The 12646-nt window shown below is 39.9% G+C and overlaps 1 protein-coding gene across 6 annotated transcripts in view; it reads right to left on the bottom strand.

Moving 5' to 3' along the window:
- Positions 1–12646, bottom strand: part of tanc2b (tetratricopeptide repeat, ankyrin repeat and coiled-coil containing 2b) — a 163547-nt gene that overhangs the window by 119538 nt on the left and 31363 nt on the right. For all 6 annotated transcript variants that reach the window (XM_025909851.1, XM_005458166.3, XM_025909853.1 and 3 more), the window contains one exon: positions 3015–3119. In XM_025909851.1, coding sequence (XP_025765636.1) covers positions 3015–3081 — 67 coding nt within the window. In that variant the 5' untranslated portion in view covers positions 3082–3119. The remainder of the gene's footprint in view (positions 1–3014; positions 3120–12646) is intronic.

The following is a 12646-nucleotide window of genomic DNA, read 5'->3' as shown; positions in this document are numbered from 1 at the left end:
CACCTTGGTTTTCTTAAACCAGATGCAAAAAGTGAGAAGCTGATTTGACAGACTAACTGAAGACACTGTGTTCATAAGTTAGCAACTTATCAAAGAAAGTTTAGACCCACTACATGGCTTATTTTCTTCCTTGTGGGGCCACAATTTGCAAGGCGAACTTCATGTTGTATTCACTGTGACTTGAAACTATTGACTGAAACTATGAACTTATCAGAAGCATCTACAGAGGTCAGAGGTCAAATGAGCCTAATGATAGCTTCAGAAAAACTGGAGGCTTCGCTGTTCAGACTACAAAGTCAAATCAATTTTCTTTTATATACAAGATATGGAAATGCTTCCCAATATGAATCACTGAAGCAGCAGGTACAAAAGTCAAATCAGAGGAACTGTGCACAATGAATAGTCAAAGCTATCCCAAGCTATGACAGTTAGAATTATCGAGTGTTGCACACAGACTCCTGCACTTGCAACGTTTCAATACCTTTAACAGGCAGACAGTGTTTTTAATTTCTCACTTTATTTATGACATGAATTAAAATCACATTTGGTGTTCATACTTTTTACAATATGTAAACTGTTTACCATAAGTGTGAGATTAGAGCCATTGCTTATATGACACTTCTCTTTGTGTATATATATTTATTTGGCAAATTGTTAATGACAGTGTGTGGGAGTCTGTTTGCAATGCTGGGTATGTTTGACCCTCTTCTAAGCACTTGTCTTATGAAACAATTAGATGATGTGCTTTTAAAATGGTGTTTTTTTTTTACTTCTTCTTTCAAATTAGTGTCTGGGATCCAAAGAAGTGTTCTCGCCATGGCAACTAATGCAAATGTCTACAGAATAGCAGACAAAATATTCATGACCTTTGAGAATCAAATTTAAGACTTTTTAATGCCTCATAAGACTCCTCAAGACCCAGAGATGCCCTGTGTATGAAACGAATACCCGACCATGCATTATGCAACAATGTTGATGCATGACAATACCAAACTAAAAAAAGATCACAACTTCCTGCAAATTACGCAAAATACTAAAAGTGGGTGAGAAGTGGGAGGCTCTGCAGGAAGTGAAGCACTTGGCCCAGAAGTAACACTGTGTCAGTTTTACAGCTCTGACAGTACAGCACAGGAAACAATCTTTACACACAAGAGTTTTTATTCGTTGGATGAAGGATAGCACACACCTGTTGTTAAACAACCCCCCAGCGACAAAACAATGGTGAAACCTACACTTTCAAAAAAAACAAACAAAAGGTATAAAGGGCAACTCAACTGGTGCCAAGAGAGCCGACTGAGTTCAAGGTTGAAGCAACATATTATGGCTGTGCAAAGCTAAACAACCAAGGCCAGCTCAGAAATCGCCTGTTGTGAATGTATAATAGAAACAAAGCTCTTCACGGTGCAGCACGGCATGACCAAAGCACGCTTCAACTGACGGCAGGAGGTTAAGCTATTCGAGCAGCAGTACTGAAGAGCTGGTTTGTATGAACACTGCTGTGCAAAACTCTTATGAATGTTAGATGCATCAATTGTTATACATTAATCCAATATTATCAGACGGGTAAATTATTGGTCCAAAACTGGCAAAGGATTCCCAACAAGGCAGAGTTCAGCAACAGATGGTAAGAACCACACAAAGCCCTGGGCCTGCTTTCACAAAGACAGTTTAAACTGGTATGAAGGATTAGATCTTGATCTACCGCAATTCTTAGTGGTAGATCAACTTAGCCTGAACAAGTGACACCCACACTGACCAATAGCACCCGTAAAAAAACAACAACAACAACAACAACAACAACAACAACAAAAAAACATGGCTCATAATTTGTGTCGCTAAGAAAACTAAATACTGAGAACACGGCTTTATTATGAAGCCCACATTATAGTATTTATTAAAGAGTAAAGCAAAATTCATGGTACTGTGTTTATGTCCAATTATGGAGGAAGAGGGCTGTGGAGTGACACTGGAATTCACCATGAAAGAGAAGAAGCAGTATGAGAACTAAGATAGTACCTACAGTGGATAGTTTTTGTTGCTATAAATGATGGCACCAGTTTATTTGTGAAGTTTGAAGTTTCCAGATGAGCATTTTCACCATGTTTTACAACAGGATGACAAGAATGGGTGGGACTGCACTCCTCCTTCCTAAATGACCAATATCCTCCAAAAACCTCCTTTCGATATGATGCAAAATGAGCGAGCGAGCCCATAAACTCAGCAGGAAGGTATTTAAAGAGATAGCTCTTGTCCATCGACTTCTGCAGGACTGAAGTATATTTGCAACCACACGCCCATATTCAAAGGCTTAAAAGTCACACAGCTTTAAGGCTTTTCCATCTTAGCTTCACTTTTCAGACCTGGAAGCCACGTGCATCTATTATACTGTCTACACGCAGGCGCTAAGCCTGGACAAACACAAACAAAAGTAGCCCACAGACCGGTTATTTCTGACACTGCCCCCTGGTGACAGTTAAAGGCTACAACATGTAAACGACTATGCGCAAAACTCTGTGCAAGAAAAAAAAAAAAAAGCATAATCATGCTGGTTCCTTATGTTGCTGGTAGCGTCCTGTAAGCTGCAACATTAAATCATTAGCCACCTAGCTACTCCTTTAACAGAAAGCAGGACATTTCTTTCTAATCATTTATGACACCTTGGTACCATTTTTCAGTATCTGTGTTTCTCCTCTTATTTTATTCAAACATTTTCTGCTAACCAGAATTCAGAGGATAAAGTGCTTTTTCTAAAGGATTAATTCAGAGATCATGAAGTCTGATCCACATTTATTTAATTAAGAATTTTAATCACTAAAATCGAATGACAGTATTATTTTTGAAACCTGAAAACACTTCAGGGATTTTGATCAGCAACAAGTTCAAAATATGTTTCATCCTCTGAGCTTGCATGTGCTCGCTTCCTAAAAATACACAGACAGAGCTAGCCAACACCTTCTGTGTGTTGACAGGCAGATGCGTCATTGTTTGTGGCTGGCATCACAAGACAGACTCACCACTGCTGCGACTCTTGCGATTTGCCTTCCCCCCCGTCAGCAGCATCTTCAAGCTGTTTCTAAACATGACTGCAGCAGATGCCCTGGACTCGACTACAGAAGAATCTGTTGGAGAAAGAAAAGACAGAAGATAAATATTAATATTTCCAAGGCCACTTCAGCACCACCAGCTGTATTCCATAAGATATAACTGATGTTTAGGTTTGCTTAGGAGAATTTTATTTGACAGACAGAGAGTGATACGTAACAAGTGCTCTATTGGAAAGAGGGGCTGAAAATTTGGAGCATTTGCAACTACGACTAACAGGGTCACCGTCTTATCTGACTTTTTTTTTTTTTAACAGCTTGAACAGTTAAAAACATTATCATGGCTATCAAAGCAGAACCACATTCTCAAAGCAGGAGAGAATAAAGAACCTTCAAAAACGTTAATGGGGATTAATGAGAGAAGATTGAAGCTGGGGAAATCCCATTCATGTATACCCAATCTTATCTATGTCATCAAGTGCTAGATCAAATGCTTCAAAGCAATTAGGGAAGAATAGAAGGAAGTACCACGGGTTTTACTATACTTCCTAAAAAGCAAAAAAATGCTTTTATAGTTTTTCATTCATAAACTATGGACAACATGACCATGAGATAATGCCTGCAGAATGAGACGTGGCAAAAAAAAAAAAGACGAGCTTCAAGGTTTGATATTTACAGTATTTTGTAGGACCGAAACATTAATAAAGATCAAATATATATATTGATACAGTACTTAATATTACAGATAGTGGAGAATATGTATTAAAAAGACCGTCCTTGCATAAATAACAGCCTCATAAGCTGCATGTGCAAACTTCAAACTTCATTAAGCCTTCATAGAAAGTAAGTACGACATGAAAAACTGAAGTTATTTATACACTTGTCTTATAGTTTGTGTTACAGACCCCTTATAAAAGCACTTCTACACCTCTTCACCACCAACCCTTCCAATTTCAAACCAAAAGTTATGGTTTCTTTTACTAATGAACCCTCTATTAGTAAAAACAGGATTATACTCTCCTGGTGATGTACACACAAGTGAGGACACCACAGAAGACTATTGTTAGCTATTATTACCATTTCTTTTATTTGAAGGATGGGATGTGATGCACCAAGCCTCACGTTCACCGTCTGATGATGGAAATTTAGGTCACTCTGATCCAAGATGACTCAAGTTGTTGTTGTGCCTAAACCTAATCAAAAATACGTAAAAATATCTTTCAGATGTACCGGTTCCGTTTTTAGAGACAAAGGACCATTATGGTTGGTCAAGTTGGAAGACTTCTTGGTATTTCAGATGATGAAAGATGAGAACGTCTGTATTAAACCATAACATTCATTCATTTTAAAACTACAGCTTGCTCTAGCCAACTAATCCCCCAACCCCTACACCTCCTTCCACCCCCTTCACGGGCTCACGTATCTCTGCTGCGAGTCCTGATAGTAAAAAGCAAGGCAGCAGATGTTCTCCATTAGATGGGAGTGACTCAGCAAAGCCCCACAGACAGGCTCCAGCTGAGAAGCCGGCTTTCGACCCAAACAACAAAAAAAAAAATGAAAAAAGAAAAAAACACCTCAAAGACAAGGACATGGAAAAGCTCTCAAAAAGCTCTCCTTCTCCTTCCCCCAATGCTGCTTAAGCAATGTTTTTCACAATCCCCCAATGACCTTGAGAGAGGTCTAAATGTTTCTAGAATCATAATACTACTAACAAATATAAGGAACACTGGGGAAACAACAAAGATTGTAAGGCAACACACAACAGAGTAGTTAAAAAAGTATGAAACGACGATGATGTTGTCGATTTGAGTCCCACAGCAAACCCAGATTTCGATTATTTCACTTTGATTTCGTCAAATCTACCAGACTGGCTTTCTGTAGTCTGAAGCCGTATGTCTCAACGAGACTGAAAACTGAATGCCGCCGTGGCAGGTGCCAATTTTGAGTTTAGCTGAAGTGCAGAGGGGGAAAAAAAGAAAATAGACTGAAAAAGAAGTTGATCTAAACAACTGGAGGGAGCTGCCAGAATCAGACCATGCCCAACTTCAAATCACTTTAGATGGCTCCAGCTGGGTTTGTTTACTGTTTCAAATACCATAAGTGGTGACTGTCTAATCATTTTTCAGCACAGACTTTTTCTATATGTGTGACTATTATTTTTGTCCCTCGGACACCTTCTGAGCGAGTTTGGCTGGGTTTGCTCGCAGATGACTAAATAAATGAGTGTCTTTCTTGCCAATAAGTGGGTACCAAGAGAAGTCCAGATATCAGCTGCAGTGACAGAGAAGCCTGATGTCTGATAAGATTGTGATCCTTACACCTAGCAGGGGGATAGATAAAAAGCTTTAGTCACATCAAAAGCAGCCCTGTTGGTTCAAGGTGACTGAGGAGAGATACGTAATATAAATAGCTACATTTTAGTTTAGCTGAATGAATAATCCAGGTTTCTACAATCCACACCTATTTAAATCATCAACAACAAGTAGAACTTGCACATTATTTATCCTATGACACTTTGAAATCTGACTCATTTCCCAGGAAATGCAAATGAGAAACACAGTTTAAATAAACAAACCGGCAACGAGGAGTGATTTTTATCATGCAGAACCATGCAAACTCCCCCTATGGTCATTAGCATAAATCACATGCTCTCAAGAGATGTACAGAGAGCGGTAAGGTGGCCACAAGTCAGATCTATAGGGATGCACGATCATTTCTAGCTTGTGCAGGGTCATCTAAGCAAGTCTCTTCAGCAACAATTACTCAAGCGCAGCATAAAATATGAGCAGTGTTTAAACTGGCTCAATGTTTAGCTGTAAATAAGAGCCACATGTTAGAAGTCACAAGCGCTCTGATTGAAACAGACTGATCAAAACAAGATGCAAAGACGTGGATTCATTTACTCTTTATGTTGCCAAAGTGTTGCTGATTTCATATGAAAGTTAAAGCCTGCTTGAATGATGTCATTTGCAAATTAAATTATCCATGATATCATTGAGTCATATTTGCATTCTGCTTAATCTCACATCTGTTATCTCCTACTCTGCGCTCATATATACTGCAGTTGACTGCAATCAGACAAAAATATACTTGGCCAAACGTGGCCCTCATCAGCAGAAACGTCTGCATCATTTCTAGCCTACTGCTCTTCACAGCTTAAATGCTGACTTTATAACCCCACCATTTGATATAACCAGCATACACAGGTTTGAGAGAAGTGTTATATGACTTCAGTAATATTTACATGTATAATTATCACTCAAAGAGAAGGTTAATTCACATGTACACCTCATTTACGTCAATATCAGCTGCCACTCGGTCAACTGAATGAGCTGCTACCAGTTACTGAACAGATGAGTGCGTATTGTGGAAAAGCAAGACCTCACAGCCCCTGGGCAAAACTTGGATCTCTCTTCCCCAAAAAGTAGCCAAAGTTCGACCTAAAACTCGCCTTTTTTGCCCAATTAGGAAAAAAATGGGTAACTAAAGTTGGCAATAGTGAGGAGGAGAACTTCCAGAATTTTCTGCAGATCCTTAAATAAACATCTTTCTTGCCAGTATTAACGTACAAAAAGAAATCTAGATATCACCTGCAGTGACAGAGGATCTTGATGTCTGATAAGATTGTGCATCCAATAACACAGCTGACAGCAGTTACCACTCCAGTCGTCTCCCCAGTCAATCACAGTGTCAGTAAATATCTGTATCCTCTGCCCAGGGTGTGATCGAGGCCAACAAAATGTGATTCATGACATTTTTAATATTTTATCTTTTCTTGTATACTTGGATGTGCCACTGCTCATAAAAACAGCCTCTTACTGTTGATAAATGCAAATACATCCGACCTCATTTACCAAGCACTGAAGTGTCTCCCAGTCAGTGTGTGACAAGTTCCTCGGAATAAATAATAAGCCATAAAATGAATGATTCAAGGAAAGGCTGACTTAGCCTCCTTTTTATTTTTGCCCAGATGATGCATTTGCTCATTTCTCATGAGCTTGGTATTACCACCTGATGTGGTTATATGGATAAACTAACTGCAAGTTAGCAGATGCTACAGGCAAATGTATCCTCAAAGAACATAACATGTCTAACACTATTTGTAATAATTATACAGTGCTGTGAAAAGTTTTTGCCCCTTTCCTGATTTCTTTCTCTCTTTTTTGCATATTTGTCACATTTACATGTTTCAAATCAAAGAAATTAGAGTAAACACAAAATACTGTTTTTTAAAAAACAAGCATTGAAAAAGTAAAGTAAACATAATAACTGGTTGTGCCACCCTTGGGAACGAGATGGAAGAATTTTGGTCGACTATATTTTGCAGAATTATTTTAATGAGCCACATTATAGGGCTCAAGCGAGGTTCAGCTTCAAGTTAGGACATTTTCCTTCAAGATTTACAGAGCAGAATTCATGGTTTCATTAATTACAGCGAGTCGTCCAGGTCCTGCAGCACCAGACCATAACACTACCACCACCATGTTTGGCTGTCATTATGATATTCTTTTTATGAAATACGTTAGTTTTACACCAGATGTAATTGGACTTTTCAGTCTACAGAATATTGTCCTAAAAGTCTTGTGGATCATCAAGTTATTTGTTTTGGTAAATGTGAGATGAGCCTTTGTGATTTTTTTGGTGAGCAGTGGTTTTCACTTTGAAGCATTTCATGGATACCATTATTTCCCAGCCTATTTCTTACTGAATCACGAAATAAAACTTGCGGTTCTTTAAATGATGTTCTGGGTTCTTTTGTGACCTCCTGGATGAGTCGTTAATTTTGGTAGACTGGTCGATCTTGGGAATGTTCACGACTGTTTCAGTTGTTCCTCATTTGTGGATAATGGCTCTCACCATGATTTGCTTGAGTCCCAAAAGCCTTATAGCCCTTTGTAGTCTCAGTGACTTTTTTTCTCATCTACTCTTGAGTTTCTTTAGATTGTACTATGATGTGTTACTCTTGAGATCTTTTAGCCTGCGTCGATTCATCAGACAAGTTCCATTTAAGTGATTCCTGGATTCAACAGGTCTGGCAGTGCTCCTGCTTGAGTGTGGCTAATTAAATTGAACTCTGCCTGTTTATACACAGTTAATTCATCATTTATCATGCAACAATGGGTCCAATCATCTTGTCCACATAGAACAAATCCTAGGTAGATTTATGCCAAATTATATGCTTACAAACGGCTCTGGAATTTTAGCCATTTTATTAATTTCACATATTTTATCAGTTAATAATGGAGTCTGTGGGTCTAACAGTCAATGCTGATACAAACCTCTTTGCCTTCTTTTAGCAGTTTGTCCCTTCTTCTAAGAATCTCATGATGCCATATTATTTTTCTCCCAACTTTATTCATCTCACCTCTGCAAGCTCAATGACTGTAAAACTACTGAATGACTACATTACTTACAGCTTTCCTCAGCTGTGGGAAAGAACTTGTTAAAAGGCACCTTAATCACAGCAATCACTGCAGCTGCTTTATAATGCAATGACACAAGTGATCCTTACACCTACCAGAGGGATAGATGAAAAGCATTAGTCACGTCAAAAGCAGCACTGTTGGTTCAAGGTGACTGAGCAGTGACACATACCACTGATGGCTACATCTTAGTGTGGGCTGACTGGAATAATCCAGATTTTTACAGTCCAGTCTTGCTTAATAAAAGCTCTTTTCACACTGTTAATTACCATCAACAAAGAGATGTATATATTTCTCTTAGATGCGTTGAGATCTGACTCATTCACTAGGAGATGTTGTCGAGAAGACACCGTTTGCTAGTCTAAATAAACCATACACCACTGAGGAGTGTGTGTTTTTCTTTGTCATGTAGAACCATGCAAGCCCTTGCCTCAGAATAGAAACCACTCATTGGTATGAATCACATGCTCCCGCATGACAAGATGTAGACAGTGATAAGAGAGTGTAAGGTGGCAGCAGGTCAGATCTATTGGCATGCACCCATATCTCTACAGATATAAGAGGGCCTGCACAGGGGCTTCAATGCTAGTATTCATGCAACTCACCACTACTTCACCTCAGCATAAAATATGAGCAGGGAACAGCTTATTATGTCTGGTTCAGCTAGCTTACAGGCCAGAAGGCATTCTGTGATTATAATACTAAATCAGAATCTCAAAAAGCCATGACTCAGTAAGTATACTGGAGCTTTATGTCAGCTGCTCACAATGAAGCAGGGATGAAATACAGAGGACTTTACAGTCTAGCCTTGAAATGTGTTTCCATATGTATAACTGGGAGGTAACCAGGCAAAACTATAGCGCACTACAAACTGCCAAAGGAGAAAATAGGGAGAGATATTGCTGTCTGTATCTAGAGGAGGCAATCAATGCTTTGAATCTTAGAAGACAGCATACTGAGTAGGCAACCGAGTATATATACACACACACACACACACACACACACACAGGTTGCCAAACAGAGACGAGCGCACACAGACAAAAAATGTACCCATATACACAGCTGAAGCAATGTTTCATCTGAGGGTGTAAGCATACACATCTCTCATTCCCACTCTCTCTGACCCTGTGTACCGGCCTTTGTGAAGGGAAGCCAAGAAGCAGCATGCTCTCACAGATAATGTGCGTAAGCGGATGCAGCCCATCTCAGGATCCTCCACAGCTCAGGCGTAATGCTCCTCCTGTGCGTTAAAAACCACTTAAAGGCACATTCACCGTGCCTGCACAACGAGCCACTTTCATCTGCTCCGGTCACCACGAGCAGCACACTTGTTTGTTCTGATGAAATATAAAACACAGGCACGGAGGAGTCCATTTGGAAGCAGAAATATCGAAGGCTGGACCGGGCCTCTACAGAGCGGGTCTCTAATGTGCCTTTTGAGCCAGGCAGGTAAAGTGGGCACCACATTACCTGCCTAATTATTTAAATATGTAGGTTTATCTATAAGCCTAGCTTGAGGAATTACTTGGTCATGACATAATCTTGAGAAACCAGACTTATTATTACTAGAGGATTAACTTGGGCCCCTCATACAGCAGCCTTCCTGTAGAATGGATTACATTTTTAATCACCAAGTGCCATCTAAATTTTTTAAACATAAAAGAAATCCTGCTAGCAGCAGGTGCAGACGTTCCTCTGAGCCTGAGAACCGCCGTGACCCTCCATTAATTACAAAGCCTATTTACAATCAATAAAGTATCCTTTAATGGGGCCGGTGATGGCAAAGGCCAGCGTTGCAGGGCGTCCAATAGGATTTATCTCTTGTTACCGTGGCCTTCAAATTAAAACTCATTGAAGAGGAAGTAACACAGACACAATCATAGAATTAGTGAGGACACTTGTTTCCTGGGGGAGAGCTCTTACTGTGATTACCTGTAACACAGACACATCAGACACAGAGCAGAGGGAGGATTTCAACTGAAATGGATGGAAATTGTGTCGTTTTAAAAAAAGCACAGGCTTCCGGTGCTACCCAATCGGACTAAATCTTTCAGATATGCGAACCAGCGGAAAATTTTAGAGTAAAATCCAATTTTCTTCTTAAACGTATAATAAGACTTGTCCTAAATATAGGTAATTAGGAGTCACCCGTGAAAGAAATACAACTCAATTTTGCTCTGCCAAGAGGAGAAAATATTTTAGTGGACAAAGCACAGTGAAGAAAACAGTCTGAGAATGACAAATGGCGACCGCCCGAGGACCTCAGCTTCAAGCAATTATAGTACAATCCGGAGTTCTGACTGGGAAACACAAATGTCAGACCCTAATCAAACAAAGACAGGCTTCAGAGAAAACATGCATTCAGAATATTTATCCTATGAAAGCTGTACAATCGAAGCTGAGTCACCCACAATCGACTGGTTTCTTCCACTTTATCTTTTGCTCTCAAGGTCCACGGAGAAGAAGTAAGGTGAAGATGGTGGCACCCAGCAGATGGACTTGTTCATTAAAACAGGAGAGAAAACATTCACACACAAAAAAAAGGAATAAAGCTACTCAGGCTGAAAGCTCGTTTAGTCAGAGCCTCCTCCCTTATCTCGCCAGCAGTAGACACCCTGCAGCACCAGACAGGGATAAATCATCCTCCCATCTCCAGTTTGAAGATGGCCAGGGGAGCAGAGATTCATAAATCACACTGATATCAATAAGGGGAAGTGTCAGAGCCCGGCACACAAGGTGAGAGTTCCACAAGGCAATGCAGAAACCACTTAAGGTTGCTGGTAACAAAGTTTCACTCCTGCCCAGCGATAGATTATTTATTAATCTAGATTAATGCCCTCACACTCAATGCTTAAGGGGAAGGTGGTGATATCTGTATCACAATGCACCACAGAAGCTTTGATCAGTCACGGATGAGACGGTTATGAAGCCTGTTGTGGACGATGTGAAGTCTGAAAGCTTCTCACCTAACAGCGTCAGAAGTGTATCAAGTTGAAAGCCATTTACTCTTACAAGTGAACAATGATCTAAAAGTAAAACCATTTAAACTACTTCACAAAATGACAGATTTAGTGTAATTGTCAAGTGGCAATCTTCAGCACCAATGAATGAGCTGAGGCTGCCTCCAATAGCGAGTCAATCCCCATAGATGCTTATGTTAAAACCCTCTCCACTAAAAAAAAAGCCTGGTCATTCCCCCCTTTGTGACAACTGTACATGTGAACTTGGTGCCCACGATAAGTCATTAAGCTTCCCAGCTACTGTTGCAAGATAGTTACAAGGTTCCAGTTGAAACTCGATTAAAAAGAGAAAAAAAAAAAGTTGAAGAGCCTCCTTAAAAATATTTAAGGCCTTTGTGAATGAAATATAAAACTTTTAAAAGACCCTTAAAGCTTTTTATGAGAGAACTAAACTGAGTGCTTTTTGAAGGCTTTAAGACTTACAGATACTCTCAGTGATCTACTCTGCACTAGCAAATTACATGACTGTATTCTGGCCTGTGGCTTCAACCCGTTATACAATAGAGCAGCAATACTTGGCTCCAATTTCAGCTTCATTTGAATGGCAATATTTGCATATGAGAGACATTTCTCTCTTCTCAAGCTGTGGGTCCCAGCAAGTCCACCCCTCTGCCCCCGATCCATCCATCAGCATGCAAGTGTGCAACAGAAAAAGCCCTGAATGTTTAGAATATGGATCAATGTGTGAATGTGGCTTGTAGCGTGAAGTGCTTTGAGTAGTCATGTGCAGTCCATTTTACCATTTACACAGCCCACATATAGCCATGTGAGTTATCATGTGCTTTGGTTGTGTCATGTCCCGCCGGGGAAACAGAAGTCCTCACGCAGGCCAACTGTCACACAGTTTCGTTACCAAACCTATGCTCATTTGAAACCAGCTAAAGCCTCTTTTGCTCTCTTGTTCAAATCCATTCAAAAGGAAGCGACTGAAATAGCTTGTCAACCTTTATCAGAGTCAGAGAGAGCCACATGAAGGAGAACATAATCCAATGCTTTCTATTTTCCCGTTTGTTTTAGAAGGTGTTTGGGCAGGACCAAATAATGGGATGAAATACTGTTAGCTCTGTAGGCAGGTGTAGAAAATTCCCCTAGCCACGCCGAGGACAGAAATAAATCACAGACCCTATTTATTCTCTCGGAGCTGCAGTTTTTTAAAGTTCAC

Source organism: Oreochromis niloticus, linkage group LG8 (genome assembly GCF_001858045.2).
Source record: "Oreochromis niloticus isolate F11D_XX linkage group LG8, O_niloticus_UMD_NMBU, whole genome shotgun sequence".
NCBI lineage: Eukaryota > Metazoa > Chordata > Actinopteri > Cichliformes > Cichlidae > Oreochromis > Oreochromis niloticus.
The sequence above is the reverse complement of the archived record's forward strand: the minus strand, read 5'-3'. Positions and strand labels throughout refer to the sequence as shown.